The sequence below is a fragment of the Haliotis rubra genome, unplaced genomic scaffold, assembly GCF_003918875.1.
Source record: "Haliotis rubra isolate DU_JTF1 unplaced genomic scaffold, ASM391887v1 Scf44, whole genome shotgun sequence".
NCBI lineage: Eukaryota > Metazoa > Mollusca > Gastropoda > Lepetellida > Haliotidae > Haliotis > Haliotis rubra.
The window spans coordinates 3158061-3176208 of record NW_025767124.1 but is presented as its reverse complement, the minus strand read 5'-3'; the positions used below and the strand labels follow the sequence as shown (position 1 = coordinate 3176208).

Here is an 18148-nt window from a genome sequence, read left to right as displayed (position 1 = left end):
TGACCATGATAGGTGACTGAGTGAAACTGGACCACTAAGACCGACGAGCATGTATGTGGGGCTGACACACCTACAGTCAAGGTGAACCAGGATTAAATCCATTATCACTGGACCCGTGAAGGTCTGAGTTAGAATGTGCCTTCAGTAACCCATGCTTGCCGTAAGAGGCAACAAACGGGATCGGGTGGTCAGGCTTGCTGACTTGGTTGACACATGTCATCGGTTTCCAACTGCGCAGATCGATGCTCATGCTGTTGATCACTGGATTGTGTGGTCCAGACTCGATTATTTACAGACTGACGCCATATAGCTGGAATATTGCTGAGTGCGCCATAAAACAAAATTCACTCACTCACTCCATTACCACTGGTTTTAGTTTGCCCAAGGGATGCAACTGCACAGCAAATATCAACCCCTTGCCGAGTAAGTACATGCGTGAGTGAGTGCATGTATGAGTGAGTGCACGAGTGAGTTAGTGGAAAGTCAAAGATGAGTCATAAGTTGGTGTCTGTTGCTGAAACACTGGGATTTTCTTTATTGGGAGGATTTTGAAACAGAGAACAGCAGATTCTGACAGGAAATAGCTAAAACTTTTAAATGAAAACATAAGGACAAATAAGATCACGACATAATCATTTCCTCAATCTGTGCAACTGCACTACGAAGTCTGGCAAATAAGGAAAGTATTTGTTCTACTCACCAGATCATTGTTCTCGAAGATATTTTCCTTGGACAGGGAATCATAGTCACTGCAAAAACAAAGACAAATCTTTAAACCTGGGACACAGGTGGAATCATTTGTATAAAAACTTGAGTGAGTGAGTGAGTCTAGTTTTACGCCGCACTCAGCAATATTTCAGATATATGGCGGCGGTCTGTAAATAATCAAGTCTGGACCACACAATCCAGTGATCAACAGCATGAGCATCGATCTGCGCAATTGGGAACCGATGACATGTGTCAACCAAGTCAGATAGCCTGACCACTCGATCCCGTTAGTCGCCTTTTACGACAAGCATGGGTTACTGAAGATCAATATTCTAACCCTGACCTTCACGGGTAATAAAAACTTATTTATCAGTTTAGCCGAAACTGTTTGTTGTATGGTGGCATGCAAGCTTGATGTGCTGGGCAGTAAGATGTTTATAAGTATCAGGCATGAGTTATTACATGTTCAGCAAATAATACATAGGTTTCTGACATACCTAAGGGACACAACTCTGTACAGAGAACTGTGTCAAGTAAGACAACTGGGCCATCAATGACATTTTAATCTTTTCTTAATACTTCTAACAGCAGAAAATTCTGACAGAGGTCATATATTCAGCCATCCAGAAACTACAACACCATGAACATTTAGATTTGCATGCAATAATCCTGACGAGCCATACTTGCTGTGACATGATGTAAACTGTAGTATACTTGAATATTCAACTGACTGACTGAGTTTGGTTTTACGCCGCTTTTAGCAATATTCCAGCAACATCACGGCGGGGGACACCAGAAATGGGCTTCACACATTGTACCCATGTGTTGAATATTCAATGCCTGACAAAGGCCACATATGTCATCATGTTCTCCACACACAAGCACATTCGTAACTTCACTTTTTGTCCTCCTTGAAACATTAAACCTGCAGGTGTCACTACTCACTGTGTCTATTCATATACACTGACCGTGTTTATATTTGAGATTGTGACAGTAGGGATACAGGGAGGTACAGTGCAGATGGCTAGTCAGCCTTTTTATGTTTGATGGTTTTGTGTTGTGCTGCACTCAGCAATATCCCAACTACATAATGGTAGTCTGCAAGCAGTCAAGTCTGGCATAGACACACCAGTAGTTATGTCAACTAATGTCCCATATCATGTCATGTCAAGTCAGGGCATCAAGACATAATATGCCATGTCACTAAGCCTAACTGACGACCGATTAGTTGCATCCTATGACAAATGTCAGAGTTGGGGATCTTCCATTATCCTTCAGAACAATTTTGTCTTTCTACTACAATTTGCCATTAGAGTTGAAATATTGATTGAATTTGGTATGATAGTAAAATGAGTGATGATTATTGATTGTGTTTTTTTGCACCCAGATGGAGCAGTAAGATATCACAAACACTTGGTTTGTATGGCCCAAACTTAATCTTTTACAAGCAGTCATGAGTCAAACTTGGTATTGCTCTCAGCAGTTGAGAAAAGAAAGGCACGGTGCAAAACATTTCCCACATTTGTGAAACCCATGAAGATTTAATGAAGCTGACAGACACTGACAGTCACGGCAAACCATGATCTGAACCCAGAGCCACTGAAAACTGTTGCACCTTAAACCACTGGGCCACCCATGTGTGTTTCACAAGAACTAACATATCCCTTTATTCTGGGTGTAACAGTTAATGATCAAGGCTTACACTCAAACATGCAGTGCGATTAAACTGTGTTCCCAGTGACCTGCAACGAGTGGGAGTTATCTGTCACGGTTCAAGTACTGTCTCCAGATTGAACTTTTCAGTGTTTTATTGTTCACAAGTTGGTGGGAAACCACTCCACAGTATTTGTTTGATATCCAGGGTGGAAGTATGTAGGCAGCAAACAACACAAACTCAAAAGACAGACAGTATAACACAGGCCATGACTCACCAGATAGAAACCCCACATGTCATAAGCATACTGTCACAATTCATTTTTTTTTACAGATGTAATCTCACAAAAGCCAATTGTCCCCACATGCGCCATAAATATTTCATACAATTAAACTCACCATTCTGGAAGTATGAAACATTTTTAAACTTAAATTTTTAAACAGTATTCTACAGATTTCTGGGGTCACTGAGATGGACCCAAACACAAATGATGTTTTCCATCATGTAAAAACTCCATACACTGCAATAAACCTGAATAAATTAATCACAACACTTTCAACCTGCTCGCCTCACAACCAAACATGTCTTACATAATCATTTGCCCACAAGTCCATCCTATAAAATGAATGCTACCCTGTACATGTGTCCCCATCTCTCTCGACTTGGTGAAATACATTTCATGCATTGTTCTACCAGTCATGCTCTGTGTGAACCAAATCTGTATACCAAAAAGCTTTCTTCCTTAAAAACCCCCACAAGAAACAAAGAAAATGGATATTTAAAAAATAATTTATTGTGGCCTTAAGGTACTGATTGCTATGTATAGAAAAGACAGCAGAAGTATCTTACTTTGCTCCAGTTCCATACAGAGTTTAGTACTGCTTTGAACATGACTTGGGTTATATCACAGCATTTCATCAGCCAAATGTGGGGGAAAGACTACAGGTGAGGTGAGGTGAGGTGAGGTGAGGTGAGGTGAGTTGAGGTGAGGTGAAATTGGGTTTAACGTCGTGCTTGAGAATATTTCGCTCATATGACGACGTGCATGCGTGTGTACGCGTGTGTACGTGCGGCTGCTTGTACTAGCCCAGACTTAAGTTGGTTTTATAGTGCTAGCCCACTGAGATACCATGCCGCAGTGAAGTATGAATATCCCACTCAAGACACATTATACTGACTCCGAGCCGACCAGTCCTTGTTGTACCCATTAATGCTGAGCGCCAGGCAGGGACCAACGAGTACCAAATTTTAACGTCTTTGGGTATGACGCGGTTGGGGATCGAACCCGCGACCTAAGACTACAGGCCTGCAGACAATACCAGTTGACCACTCTACTCTGGTTAACCCACAGCACAGGTATGGCAATGACAGACCAAGGATGATAATCACAAAGAACCAGGTATTATACACCACCAGACCTTGGCATGGTTCAGCAAACCAGGTATAGTGGCATGAATACACAATGCCATTCAGAAAGTGGTCAAATGTAACATATGTTATATGTGGGGTTACACTGTCTCAGTTTAATGGCTGAATGGGTCAGACGGCTGACTTTGTGTACTGCGATTAGGTGCCTAGCTCTGAGGGTGTGGGTTCGAATCGCGGATGGACTCAACGAACAAAAATACTAGAATCTGTACCATACTGAGAAAGTGTAGTACCAAATATAACATGTGATATAGGTAGTGTCAGATGCAAGTGGACACTCAGACACCGATGTCCACTTAATACCTGATGCAGTAGCATGCTTCAGAAATACATTTCTAAGACCCCCCCCCTAAAAATATATATATGTGTGTTTAGGGTAACATGAAACAGGGTCGGTAGGTAGGGTTTATCTGTTTTTTCTTCTTACATTTTATTTTAAATGCACTCGCATATTTTTCATAAAATCACATAATTATGTAATATCAGGCACCAGTTTTGAAAGAAAAGAAGGGAAACCAGTATAAAATTTCAATAACTGAAGCATCAACACTTTCTAAATTCAACATTTATGAAAAACAACAGTAAGTGAGCACAGGTCACATATGGTCGCCCCCAACATTGGGGAGTACATACTGTTGGAATAGCAAAATGTTTCGCTGTCTTTTTAAAAAAAGAAAAAAAGTTTAGGGTCTGGAAGTTTGTGATGTGGTCGGTCTGGAAACTGTAAACACACACATTTTTGGGGGGGGCCTAAGAAAACTCAAGTTCAACATCAACTTCAGTCAATAACTAAGACTACACCACAGATTCCACAAATCTGTCCCCTACTCCATCACTACAGATGCATGTGAACACTGTCAAGTGTTTTCAGTTGAACTTAACCTTCTGTAAGTGGTATGTACAATTTGACAAATATTTGCCTCGACTTTGCAGTGCCTTCAATCACGCGTCACCTTCTGCATCATCATATTCCCCTGTGGCAGGCAGGGGGCGGGGTACCTGGCAATTAACCTGTGCAGGTAATTGACAAGGTAATTATGACAGGTATGTTAGCAATGTGTTACTGCACACTGATACACAGGTTAAATGTTCACACTCTGACCTGGCTGATTGATTTCACATGTAATATTCTCCTACTACTCATCATAGTCATTAATATCGCCATTAGTAATTAGTCTTCATTACTTGTAGTACAACAACCAATAGACCAAATCACTGGTCTAGCAAAATTAATTTTGTCTCCATTAAGTCATAACCGGTTTGTTCAGAGAGAAATCTACAGAAAAGATACCACATGGCCTTTATTGGTTTTATCTTAATTGGCTAAATGCCTCATACCCTATTCACTATATCTGCTATTTCTTCGTTTCAGTTATATATTTTATTAATTCATTCAAGATATTTATTTATCTATGAAAATCAGTATTGCCCATCATGCACTTATGAATTAATTGTAGACGGCTTCATTTGATTCTGTTACCAGGCTCTGGTTCTCATGTAACCATAGTGACATATTGATGGAACGACCGTGTCAGTTTGGATAAACATAAATGGCCATTTATTTTTATGTCACTAACATCTTATTCAGGCCATCGACTAGGGATACTTCCATAAAGCAATTATACTCCAAAAAACCAAACACTTCTTGTAGACATGAATTGAAGCACACTATCAATGCATTTTTCAACTACAGTCCGTTTGAGTCAGAAACGGACCGATGAATTGCAAATTTTATCATTGTACAAAATTGCCACATAAATATAAATAGTACACATGTTTATCATTTACTAATACCCAACAGCTAGCTTTCTTATATTTGAAAATTTTCCGGACTCCACCAAAAAGTTTGTGCGAGAAAGGATGGAGACGGCACAGCACAGGCTAATGAATCAATAACTTGGTGGGCACTTGTGCTTCTCTAACACCTGGCTGTCCCTTTCTCTGCACTCCTCCCTCGTAACAAACAGTGAACTGTGTCAAAATTTTAATGATAGTTTCTTAAAGAACTTTTTAGGTGGAGTCCAGAAATTTTCAAATATAAGAAAGCTGTTGGGTACTAGTAAATGATAAACATGTGTACTATTTATATTTATGTGGCAATTTTGTACAATGATAAAATTTGCAATTCATCGGTCCGTTTAACTTTTAATTTTTATATTTAAACTTTTTCAGGGTTTTTTTCTATGCAGATTCAGTTTATGAAATCATTTACTTTCAAAATTCATGTTTGAAAGTTTATTTTAAGTAATTAATTTCCTTTAAGGTTTACCAAAGCATGCCATTTTCCCTGTACAGTTAGTATTACAAAGCCTGTCCACCTGCAGGAAATCAGCTTCATTGTGGCTTGACAAAGGGCTAAACAAGACTGGGGATACACCTCTATTCTCACAGACTAACCCTGCCCAGTGACCACAATGCTTTCATCTAGAGTGATTTCCTGTGGTCAGCAGAACTAGGTGGCTGTATTTACCAGCCTGTATATTGTCATCCAAGTGTCAGCTGTTTTTGTTTATGTTTGACCTTTCCTGTTTTGATCCAGCCCTGTTAAATGTTAACCAACTCCACAGTGGGAAATGTCCTTGTGCACCTCACACAATAGTCCAGGACACGCTAGCAAGGTACACCTGTAGCCACTAGTACTTGACCACAAGGGACTGACTGAAACATTTAACTCTTGTTTTAATCCTCCCTAAGTTAGGGGATATCTTTTTTTTCTCAGAATAAACACTGCAAATTAAGAGAGTTTTCTTTTAAATGTTCTTGATTCAAATAATTGTCTAAGATATTCCAATTCGTACACACGTATGGACGGACAAACGGAGCCTAATACTATATCCCCCGCTTCGCGCTATACATGTGGCAGGGGATAATAACTGGCAAAAAATTTAACTTGGAGATTTCTTCCCCATTTAATTCCTCTTATGATGACCTGGAATCAAAGCTGAAATTTTAATCATTACACCATATCTCTTGGTATGGTGCTAGATTAACATCCAGTCTCTGAAATGAACATATTTTAGAAAAAAAAAATATTTCTTCTAATTTATGTTTATAGAATATAATAAAAAGCAACAACAGACTTTCTCCATTTACCTGAAACTGTGGTAATCTAAACTTGCCACATTTTAGACTTGCATGGGCTGCATTGGGTGTATTTACTTCAGAGTGTATGACAGACTACCAGACATCCCTCTTTTTTGTGTGAAAAATCACCACACTTAGCAATATTGTAATAATCTAGACTTGCATGGGCTGCATTGGGTATACTTATTTCAGGGTCGTTATGACAGACTAGGTATGGTGCAAGTTTGCATGGTGGGGGTGGGGATGGCGTTGGGGGTGGGGATGGTGTTGGGATGGGGGGTGTTGAGAATGGCTGTCTAAATGCCTCATCCCCCTTCTCAAACACATCTTGAATGAATTTCAGTGAGGAAAAGCAGGTAATTCCATGGGGGAAGTCAGTTATAGCTGCCACATTGGCCACTTCACAGCTAATATGTTGAACTACCACTCAACCCAAGTCTGGAGGCTATGTTGCAGGGCCTAGATTTTCTAAGCTCTCTTAGCGCTAAGACAGTCATAAGTTAATGTTAATGTATGGCACTTACTATCCTAGCGCTAAGAGAGCTTCGAAATCTAGGCCCAGGTCTCTATGCATGACATACACGAACATGTCAGACTTAAATCTGACCAGTACTGACACCTACATCAAGTGCTGTGTCCACCTTCAACTATAACGCAGCCTATTTTTGCCATTAGAATAATCTTCCCTGTCTAGCCTATGACAGCTGGATATATATAGCCTTGTTTGGCTGTTCTGGACACAACAAGTTAATTTTACTCACACATCAGATTTGTTTGGAGGAGTATTTACCTCTTTAGGGATCTGGAAAACAATCGCCTTCACCTTTTTATGTGTATCTACACAAACATTATTCTTATAAACGTCCAACTTAAACACAGTGAACGGTCATCCTTTGTACAAACAGGTGCTGGCAAGCTGAATTACTTGACTAAATGGTCTCAAATAGATTTTAGTGAGAAAATGTAACAGTACCATGAAAATAAAGCGTTCAACTCATAGCTCTTTTATTTGTTGTGTGATGATTTGATCCACTTTTAAAGCTATCATCCAGCAACATCACCGACACAAAAAAAAAAGCTTTTCCATTTTACCAATGAGGGGATCAAACAAAGGTTTTACACATATCAAGCTAACACCTTAACCACTGGACTATTCCATTAGGTCATGATATGGAGTTTGATTTGTTGGCAACAGCGACGTAAGTCCAATGAAACCAATGTCCATCATCCCTTACTAATTATATTTGTCCTTGATGTAAGCACCACCAAGTTGATCCTATATAATCCTCCTACAGTTTTATGCATATACCATTAGCAGTCCACTAAATGGCTCATGGCTGGTAGGTGAGGCATTGTCTCCTAGGTGATGTGGCATTGTCTCCCAGGTGATGTGGCATTGTCTCCCAGGTGATGTGGCATTGTCTCCCAGGTGATGTGGCATGGTCTCCCAGGTGACGTGGCATGGTCTCCCAGGTGATGTGGCATGGTCTCCCAGGTGATGTGGCATTCTCCCAGTGATGTGGCATGGTCTCCCAGGTGATGTGGCATGGTCTCCCAGGTGTGGCATTGTCTCCCAGGTGATGTGGCATGGTCTCCCAGGTGATGTGGCATTGTCTCCCAGATGTGGTGGCATTGTCTCCCAGGTGATGTGGCATGGTCTCCCAGGTGATGTGGCATGGTCTCCCAGGTGATGTGGCATGGTCTCCCAGGTGATATGGCATTGTCTCCCAGGTGATGTGGTATTGTCTCCCAGATGTATTGCATTGTCTCCCCCAGGTGATGTGGTGGCATTGTCTCCCAGGTGATGTGGCATGGTCTCCCAGGTGATGTGGCATGGTCTCCCAGGTCTCCCTCCCAGGTGATGGTCTCCCAGATGTGGCATTGTCTCCCAGGTGATGTGGTGGCATGGTCTCCCAGGTGATGTGGCATTGTCTCCCAGGTGATGTGGCATGGTCTCCCAGGTGATGTGGCATTGTCTCCCAGGTGATGTGGCATTGTCTCCCAGGTGATGTGGCATGGTCTCCCAGGTGATGTGGCATGGTCTCCCAGGTGATGTGGCATGGTCTCCCAGGTGATGTGGCATCTTATCCTGTTTGCTTGCAGATATGCTGGATGTATTCTAGACTAATGCTTAGTGTGAGTGAGTGAGTTTAGTTTTACGTCGCTTTTAGCAATATTCCAGCCATATCACGGAGGGGGGACACCAGAAATGGGCTTCACACACTGTGCCCATGTGGGGATCAAACCCGGGTCTTCGGTGATGATAAGCACTTTAACACTTTAACCATAAGTCTACGATATACTCTACTAATGCTTAGTCTCTGAATATATATATATATATTGCTTCATTTCGGGCTTTAGCAATTCAGAAAGGGCTGGGCAGAAAGGAAAGTAGTACAGTTAAGGGACTGTGAGACAGACTAGATGTATTCCTACCTGCTCCACTCCCACCAACAACTTACCAGATATACATAATCAATGCTTCACTCTATATGTAATGTATGACAAGCCACATATCTAACAGCGGTCGCTCTTGACAACCATGTGGTAAACAGTACAGAAAACAGTGAGTTTATTCTGAATATTGATCATAGCTTTCTGAGCATGAATAAAGTCATTTGATGTTGGCTGTCACAAGGATCTGTCCCCACCACCACAAGCGATCTGCTTACAGCTAAAACATTTCTCATAAATGGTATATTTGGGGTAACATTCTTGGTACATCTTTCTCAGGTACTTCTGACCACTTTCTGAAAGGCATTGTGCAATCACAGCATTTAAAACATCCCTGATACTTATGACACATCCCCTACCAGGTGTGACTCCATGATGGGAGCAAAGGTCAACTTGCATCTGAAACCACATTAATGTGCTCACACCTAAAGCATCCCCTGACACTTATGACATGTCCCCTCTCAGGTGTGACTCAGTGATAGGGGTGAGCGTCTAACTGTATTGCAAACCATCTGGTGTGTATAGCTGAGCTTGTAAAGCTCTCTAGCAACAGATGCACTGACATTTTCCACTACAACTAGGCCTAATGTCTACTGTTACAAATGTACACCTCATCCCTTATTTTGGGGTGGATAAGCGAAAAAGAGCCGGAGCCAAAGGCAATTATGAGATACTGGGGACCTTGCCCCTTGCAAAATGATGCCACTATCATTAGGTTCTGGGTACATTTCCGAAAATGAAGATAATCATGAGGTACTATGCACCTCTTTCCCAAAGGGGAGACAATCATGAGGTACTGGATGTCTTTCCCAAAAGGGAGACAATCATGAAGTACTGGATGTCTTTCCCAAAAGGGAGACAATCATGAGGTACTGGATGTCTTTCCCAAAAGGGGAAGATTATCATGAAGTACTGGATGTCTCTTTCCCAAAGGGGAGACAAGAGACAATCATGTACTGGAGAAAGGGGAGAAATCATGAAGTACTGGATGTCTTTCCCAAAAGGGAAACATTTATCATGAGGTACTGGATGTCTTTCCCAAAGGGGAGACAATCATGAGGTACTGGATGTCTTTCCCAAAAGGGAAACATTTATCATGAGGTACTGGATGTCTTTCCCAAAGGGGAGACAATCATGAAGTACTGGATGTCTTTCCCAAAGGGGAGACAATCATGAGGTACTGGATGTCTTTCCCAAAAGGGAGACAATCATGGTACTGGATGTCTTTCCCAAAGGGGAGACAATCATGAAGAACTGGATGTCTTTCCCAATAGGGAGACAATCATGAGGTACTGGGTCAGTGTTTCTTCTGGGAACTGCATGAATGATAATCTGACACACAACAACAGCGTAATGTTTCAATGCTTTATCACATTCCAGCAAGGCTACCAATGCTACAATCTTACTGCTTGTTAACACATTTATAATTCCCCAAATAACCTGCAAAAAACCATGGCGAGATAGAGATTATGACATAGAGAGACTAAACATAGCACACTTTGAAGATAAGGCACAGAATGACCCAAATATGAGGTAAAATGTCATGATTCCACCATTAAATTGGGGGCATTCTGGATAAGAGCTTCACTACAAGCACCAATAAAAATCCCTCTGTCTCAATCATAAATCAAAAAGTCATGAAATACCAGCAATAGATTTCTTTTGAAGACACAATGTTTAGGGAGAAACTATTTTGTCCTAAAGTTTCATAAAAAATAACATTAAGATATTGTTCACAAATGAATGAATGTTTGGGAAAATAAGTGTTTGGTTCCATTCTGAGGAAATAATCCAATGCTGACTAAACAGATAACAAACAAAACAAAACAAAACCAGGTCACTGTTCCCCACTCACAGATATAACACATGGTTGTTCCGCCAGGGTCCATTATCATGATACAATCTGCACATCCAATCAGACATTACAGATCATTACAAACATGTAACACAATACCCAGCAGAAAATGGGTACCCGATGGGATAAGTCATGTGACTATAACCTTCTAGCGCCTAACAGACAGCTTGGGTTATCCAGGGTAATGTGCTGTGTTATTCACTGTTAGCACTATGAGCATACCTGGTGTGGAGGAGTTTGGCACTATATCAATGGACACATTGTTCTTCTTCTTATTATCATTACAGCATTTTGACATTTTGGTTTAATTTTTTATACCTTCCAATGAGATGACAAAGATAATTCAACCACCTTACTGTCTAGTTTCCTTGATTTCGCAGCAAAGTGGAAATGATTCATTTCAATCAGCATATATCTTATACCTTCCAGTGAGATGACAAAGATAATTCAACCACATTATGGTTTAGTTTCCTTGATTTCACAGTACAGTGGAAACGGTTTGTTTCAATCAGAATATCTTATACCTTCCAGTGAGATGACACAACATATCAATCACACCAATGATATACATTTTACGGCAGGAAGGACATTGCCAATGTTTCCTGTGTCTCTTGTTTCACTGATTTAGAGAAACCATTCCTCACTGATAAAAGTATATGTTAGAAGGACTAAAGACAATCTGAAGTGCTCTGATACACGAGACAAAGAATCAACAGCAGATGTTTCAGTCCTTGATAACCATTAAATCTGAAGTAACAAATCTTCATGCACTTGTGAACAAATATATGCTGTTAGAAGTTAAACAAGGATCCTGATCCTTTTGACTACCGTGCATCATGTACCTGACAGACCTTTTCAATCAATAAGTTTCAAATTCATGAATATGAAATATAAAGGTACTTGTAAATTCAAAACAGTTTACATAGATGCAACTTAACTTCAATGTTTCATAGGAACATTTGACACAGAAAATTATAAGAACCTCTTTGATACTTTGTCAAGTATTTTTATCAGAAGAGATATGTGAAACTGGCCTGGGTTCAGGCTTTAATCTTGTCCAGAAGTAGCGTATTTTGATAACACTATCTCAAAAGGAATGAAGACTGTTTGAATTGCTGCGACCCCAAGAATAGACGTAAAATCTGGCCTACCATGGTGGCTGGTGTACAGACAGACATGCTGATAAGGACATCCATCACACCACTCCAGTGTGTTACTCTTGGACACCCAGAGACATATACCATATATATGGCAGGAAATAAATAAACATTTAGTTTCACATACATTAGATGATCTGTCTGTGTGCCCCTTCTTTCTACAGGCAGCAGTATAATGAATTCGGACAGACCACTGCCATCTATGTGGTATTTATAATTTGCTATCTTACTTTTCACTAAAAGCCATGGCAAATCCAGATCAAACTGAAATATGGCAAGCATTGACTCCACATCACAAATTCTTTTTGAATTTAAAAAACAAACTTGTTCCAAAGGAATGTTTGAAAGCCTAAAACCAAAGCTGCTATTGCTATTTAAAAACAAATACTGATGTCAAATTTAGATTTTATCTGTACATTCCACTTGGCTGAATCTGGACTGAATATTGTGAATCATAAATGCTGTTTGGAAAGCAACAGATGTTTGAAATAGACAACTGATTGTGAAAACGAAACATACACAAATGAGGCCTCAAATTCAAGGTCTCCTGCCAAGTGGATGTCCAAGTTCAGGTACAGATATCAGAATCAGGAATGAAACTTAGGCATTGTAAGCGAGTATACAGGGAAATAATAAACTGCTGATTCACACACAAAACATAATTTCAGCTGGCAGGTAAACAAGCATGGTTTTGTAGATGCATAATTGAAATCTTGAGTCAAGTCAGTTTGTAATGTTCTATGCACTGTTCTTCCTATACAGGGTAATGGCTTTCTAGCCTGAATATAGTCAGTCTCTAACCTTTGAATATCGCCAGCTGACATTTGCTGATCCTGTGAAAGACCTCTGTATTTCTACTAAAAGGTTTTACTGCGAACATTATATTGCTGAATCAGCATTATCCTGGCTGGAAGAACACTTGAATGCTAATTTAACAAAACTTAAGGCAGATTATCTTACCATGTCAAAATCCCCATCCCCACTGACCAAAGGAAACAACTTTAACATTCACTTCAAAGCTACCTTGATAAAATTAAGTAAAGGAAAAGAGGGAGAAAGGTTATGCTAGTCTTTAGTTAAACTGTGTTGCATTACAACATGACATGAAATGTCAATGTCTTAATATAATACTCAAACGAAGTTAAGGAATAAGAAATAACAAATTAACCATGGTATTATGAAAGAATCATGTTCTCTTTAAAGGAGAATATGAACGAAAACAAAACTTTTGATATATTGTAAAGGATATTCTAAAAGTCACATTCCGTGATTAAAATTGAACAAAAAGTTTGTAAAATAGCAATAAAAAAACACAAAAACGTACTCGTATTTCCGCCTATTACGGAAACACCCGACAGTTAATGAGTAGAGGGGGTATCACGTGACATGACGTCATAAGTGCCTGTTGCTGATGGCTTTCTCTTTGATTTTACCTCACAACTTAACAGTGTCTGTGGATTCTGAAGCAGTAAAAGCTGTTCCTGGTGTCATTTCTGAAATGGATGTTAGACCGTATCAATATGATCTGATTTTACATCTTGCAAAACAATCTTCCACTGAAGATGAAGAAGAAGAATCAAGAGAAATGGAGGCACCGCTTGAGGTCAAAATAAATATAAAAATAGACCATATCATTTAACAAGATTATTATTTCTCAGCAAAATGTCATACAGTTCCAGCCAGCAAACTCACCCCTATAAATATATGACCAGTCACTAAGAATTATTTTAAAAAAAATGTGATTACAGTTCATTTTGTATCAAATGGGTGACTGTAGGGTGTCTGGGATTTAAAAACAAAATAATTATGCTTCAGACGAGGGAAAATAAAAATTATCTGCTCCAAAAATTACACTGGAATTATTTTGTTGCAAAAAATTAGGATCCTAGTTCTCATTAATAACGTATCAAGTCTCGATACAAGATCCCAGCCTGGTCGAGCAGAGATACCGGTAATATTTGCGACGCAGATAAGTTATTCCCCGAAAACTGGTGGATTATAAAATACTAGTCAGGACAACGTATGTTTCCCCATTGTTTGGTTATGGAAATAGTTATGGTACTCGGTCATAGCCTTAGAATGACATCTTGTCAGTCAATGAGAATACAGAACAACTTTCACGGCACACACTACTGATAAATAGCGAGTCTGATTCCGACGTGTGTAATTGGACAAAATGGACAAATATGAAAGCAACAAGTACTTCCTGATTTGCCGTTGTATTCGGCAATGTTTCGAGTTGACTGCATCATTTAGGGCTCCAAACCGAAAAGAACGTTATAGCGAAACATTTTCAAGCTCATGTGAAATCACTTACTGATTTTGATAATATATATCTCATGTGTACCAGTCGAACTGCCCCAGCTACAAAATGCCTCAGCAAATTTGGTCATTCATTCTAATTTGGTCCAATTTATTTATAATGATTGAATATATGCCGAAAATGCATAATTTTTGTCAACTTATTATAATATTATGTTCTTCATATAAAAGTTATTAGGAAGTAATATTTCAGATAAATGTTTCATCAGTAAACTCATAACTATGTATATACTTTTATATGAAGAACATAATATCAAAGTTGACAAAACTATGCATTTATGGCCATTATTTATTCATTTTAAATAAATTGGGGCATTTTAACTACCCCACTGGGGCAATTTGACCAAATTTCCTGGGTCATTTTGTAGCGGGGGCAATTCGACTGGCAACCGGACTTGATTAAATTTATGTTAAAAATACCACTGACAGTAAGTTGTTACAGGGAATGATGGAGTATAAATGAATCTTGTGGATACTTTTTCCTTCTTCAGCCTAGCTTGGGGATTTCCATACCCCATGCGTGCATGTCTCTTTCATATGCGTCCAACTCGGAATGATCGGCGCATTTCTCCTGCCGAAATCTGTCATTTCACTTGGAAAACGGAAGAAATGGTGGTTCTTTCCCCATGTTCAATGATGCCGTGCATCCCCAGGCAACGCATAATACACCATCGCATTCCATTTAAAAGAACGACAGAAACAACACGATTTGTACTGTAACTGTAGCTCTTGGTCTTTGGCAATATGGCGGACTCCAGGCACATTTGACGTCACGAGCGGAAAGGTCACGTGGGTTCCAGTGAAATATGCATAATGGCCGAAGCTGAGATTTACAGAAACTGTTTTCGCGATTAAAACATAATTATACATAATTTTTAATTGAAAATTTGGGAATATGTTTCTGATGACTTTATCTTTCACCCATCAAATTATTGCAATTCACTTGTATTCTCCTTTAAGTTCTTTTGAGCAGTAAAAATTTGACATTCTTGTAACAGAACTTGTGTGCACTTGAACTTGACATATATATCTCCTTACATTCATATTTAGTTCGTTTTCAACTAATAAGAAAGGATAATTTGGAACTCTGATGTTTAATCTTACTATTGTGACTTGTCAAAACAACAAATTTCAACACATCAGTTTCTGGTTCACATTCAGCCATATATCATTACGTTCTATTATTAGCTATAACATATTTCGACATACAAAGTCAAAACCATCTACGTCGATATTTCCTATTTGTTTGGACAGCTAATCCTTGGACAATACCGTGAACACTGAATTCCAAGTTTTAATAAGCAATAACAAGTGGCCATTCATCTTGTAAGTCATTCTTCTGTTTGCCATACAGAGTATATTGTGAGCACGGCAACTAACTTGACCCATGTGTGGAAGTGTTGGGAGGGGTACCCCCCTCCTGGACATTGTTGAGGATATTAGTCACCCATGCACAGGACCAAACGGCCAGGGTCCATAGCCAGTTTAATAGCCTGGTCAGCCATGTTTACTGTCACGACTCGGTGTGTACTGGATTAAATATTACTCAACTCTTTACGTACATAATGTGACAGTCAGAAGGGCAGCATGGTGACCAATACTTATTGCTGTTTTATTACATACAGATTGTTACACAATAGAGTTGTTAGTGGCTGATATTGAGTGTATACCATGGGAAACTGGTCTGGTATTCTGCCAGAACCAACAAAGGGTAATGGGTGGGTGGGTTTGTGTTGGGGCACCGGGACACTCCCTGTTCTGTCACAGCTGACAATTACAGGTTGATACAACCATTTCCTTATTTCTATAGTTACCACTCTTGAAGGCATGGTCTGTTGGCCGTCCTTGTGATATGTACCTAAGTCATTCAGACACCCCTTTCATGGTTTAATTAAAAACAGACAGCCCCAGCCTGTTAAATCAGGCCATGATGTCCCCCTTATAGATGCTTAAAAAAAAACATTTGAGGAAGATGACATCGAAGCAAATCAACAGATTGTTTTGAAATGCTCAAAAGATTTTCACTGATTTTATATTTGTTTCGTCATTTATTTTCTGTTAACCAAATATATTCACAGACGTGTGATGACATTAGAGGTCATTGTTTTCCTGTTCTCTTCAACTTCATAATCATTTGACGTTTCTGTTACAGGTTGGGAGTGGGAGACGTCAGGATGATTCATATTCCAACTAAACTCTCAGATTGGAAGACATTTTGCTACAAATGGATCTAAAAGAAAATTGTAACAAATAACAATAGTAACTTTTTAACAGAAACCTTTACTTCTTGTTGTTGTTTCTATTATGTCAGTTGAAATATGTCAGCTTACTGCAAGAAGTACAAGGATGTTAATTGTACCCTCACCAATTTTGATAGATTAATTGTAGATTCATTTCTAGAAATTCTAGTTTGTTTAAGTTAGATACTTAAAATGAGACTTTGATGCTCAAGGGTAGAGCCAATATTGCTGTAGTGTATGGGATAGGATGGGAGACTTTGCAGTTTGCGGGTCACTGTAACCCATTGGCACGGATCATTGGTCAATCACTGGGACGTCTGGACTTGAATAATTATAGAATGCACTCAAATATCTGGAATATGGCTCAGAGGAGTTTACAACAACAAATAAAATCAATATTTAAATAGTAGAAAACCTCTAATCCATATCAACAGTTGAGTAGTGCGCTCACTAAAAACATCAAATGTAATGTCTCATACCTGACAAGTGGAACTGGCAGTTCAATACGGCAAAGGATATTAATATTTAAACATGATCCATAAGCCTAGTATTAGCAATATCCTGACAAGAACACTGTATGACATTATCCAATGTAATTAATTTCTTTTATATGTTATACATCAAGAACTCTGAGCTGTTATCGATGTGGATGAGGCCTAGACTTGCACAAGTCTATAAGGTGAAAATTGGAAGTTTAAATGATAATTTCTAAAAAATAATATAACAGACTGGGGTCCTCAGAGAGCTAGTCTTGACTTGCCTCTTTGAGGGGCAGAATTACTATACATCCATGGACTCAGATTTCAGTACAGCCTTGGAGCAAGGCTAGATGAGGCCCAGCAGTAGCTTAGTTTGAACAGCCAAGGCTTGGTCACGTATCACATATCAGTTTATTAGTTCCCCAGCTAGTCAAGTTGCCAGTATTCAATGGCTAAAGGGACGTTTAATCATGGGGGTTATACAGAGACTTATCTCATGAGTGTACATACACTTGCTTCATGGTTGAGTTACCATGGAATTTACCTACAAATTGTTTACTCCTTGCAGACATGTAACATCTGACAGGATATTTGCTTGTTTTTGTACTTATTCTTAATAATTAAAAAAGTCTTCTTCATTTTAAAAACACATAAAATGTAAAAAACAAGGAAACTGTGTTTTGAATGTTGAATGTCGTATTCTTCAAAAAAAACCTGACCCGAGTGAAAAATAAAAACTGAAAACATAAAAGTGACCTCTGTGAGAA

At 39.2% G+C, this 18148-nt stretch overlaps 1 protein-coding gene across 1 annotated transcript in view; it reads right to left on the bottom strand.

Annotated features, from left to right (window-relative positions):
* LOC124289383 (MICAL-like protein 1) overlaps positions 1-18148 on the bottom strand; it is a 66408-nt gene that overhangs the window by 27043 nt on the left and 21217 nt on the right. The window contains 1 exon segment of the mRNA XM_046726005.1: positions 701-749. Within this exon segment, the coding sequence (XP_046581961.1) occupies positions 701-749 (49 nt within the window).